Genomic DNA, 1,572 nt, shown 5'->3' on the forward strand with positions numbered 1-1,572 from the left:
CCGGGATATAAGATCACGAAAACGCCCACGCAGGTCATTTACCTACCGATCATCGTGCGATACGTTACGGATCTCACGATACGCGTCACCAACCAAAACGGACGACCGCTCGACTTTCGCGGAGAGGAGATCACCGTCAGATTGCACGTGCGACTACAACGACAACGATAACGTGGCATGTTAATACCGAACGAAACGAGACGCGTTACGACGATCAGTTTCAGTACTGGTACGATTCAACAGCCTGAACCGCGACAACATATCGCTGTAAATAGCGTCGGAAGGATAAGAAGAAGAAGACTAACCAAAACAAACGTTGAATTTCTGAGATCGCTCGGATTCGCTGTGCGAAATAATTTTATCTGAACGATGGCCGACATTCTGAATATCCGAGACGATCCGGTCTTCGACGATCGAATCGTCATAATCGAGACTCACGCCTATATTCCGTTCGCCAATACGACGTTCAGACACAGTGACGAGATAAGAATACCGATACAACAGCAAGATTTGTACACGCTGCCGCACGAGTGTTTTCTCTACATCGAGAGAAAATTAACGAAGAACAAAGTAATTGCGGGAGCCGACGTGATCCTCGGGGACAACTGCATCGCCTTCATGTTCGATGAGATACGATACGAGTTCGACGGTGTGGAGATCGATCGTAACCGAAACGTTGGCGTAACCAGTACGCTGAAAAATTACGCGACCGTTTCATCCGATAGGAGCGTGATTCTGCGGAACGCGGGATGGCTCAGTCCCACGATTAATGCAAACGATTACTTTAATTTCTGCGTACCGCTCAACATGCTGCTGGAATTTTGTGAAAACTATAGGCGCGTCGTGATCAACTCTCGTCATGAATTGATTCTCATACGAGCGGGCAACGACAACAACTGTCTAGTGGGCAGTTCCGCGCTCGAGCCTAAAGTTGACTTGCTGAAAATACAATGGCGTATGCCTTATGTACTTTTGAACGAGATGAAGAAATTGGCGATGTTGCGCACCTTGGAGAGCGGTCGATTCGTCAGTATGGGTTTTCGCTCATGGGATCTGTACGATTTTCCGTTACTGCAACTTACGACCAAACACTCATGGGCCATCAAGACCGCCACGCAACTCGAGAAACCTCGATACATCATCTTTGCTCTGCAGACGGGTCGAAAAAACGTTATGTCTGAAGATAACAATCGTTTCGACGACTGCAAACTGACCAACGTGAAGCTCTATCTCAATTCAGAGTGCTATCCGTACGACGATATGAACCTCGACTTTAGCAAACGTAGATACGCGATTCTCTACGACGCGTACGCGCGTTTCTGCAAAGAATACTACGGCTACGAATATCTCGAACCGAATCTCACCGTCACGTCGTTTCTGCTCAACGGTCCGTTCGTCATCATCGACTGCTCGCGTCAAAACGAGTCGGTTAAAACCGCTACCGTGGACGTGAGATTGGAGTTTGAGTGCAAGGACAATGTAGCGCCGAATACCACGGCCTACTGTCTCATCATACACGATCGTTTGGTTCAATACATTCCGTTGACCAACGTCGTACGTAAGATCACGTAG

The 1,572-nt window shown here is 48.0% G+C and overlaps 1 protein-coding gene across 1 annotated transcript; it reads left to right on the forward strand.

Annotated features, from left to right (window-relative positions):
* The first annotated feature begins 369 nt into the window (after positions 1-369).
* LOC139110343 (uncharacterized) lies at positions 370-1,572 on the forward strand. The gene has a single exon (XM_070670060.1). The coding sequence runs from the start codon at positions 370-372 to the stop codon at positions 1,570-1,572; it is 1,203 nt and encodes a 400-aa protein (XP_070526161.1).

Source organism: Cardiocondyla obscurior, linkage group LG02 (assembly GCF_019399895.1).
Source record: "Cardiocondyla obscurior isolate alpha-2009 linkage group LG02, Cobs3.1, whole genome shotgun sequence".
Lineage (NCBI taxonomy): Eukaryota > Metazoa > Arthropoda > Insecta > Hymenoptera > Formicidae > Cardiocondyla > Cardiocondyla obscurior.

Bases quoted from the DNA above. Each gene is read 5' to 3' on its own strand.
- LOC139110343 (XM_070670060.1), top strand. From the start codon at position 370: ATGGCCGACATTCTGAATATCCGAGACGATCCGGTCTTCGACGATCGA.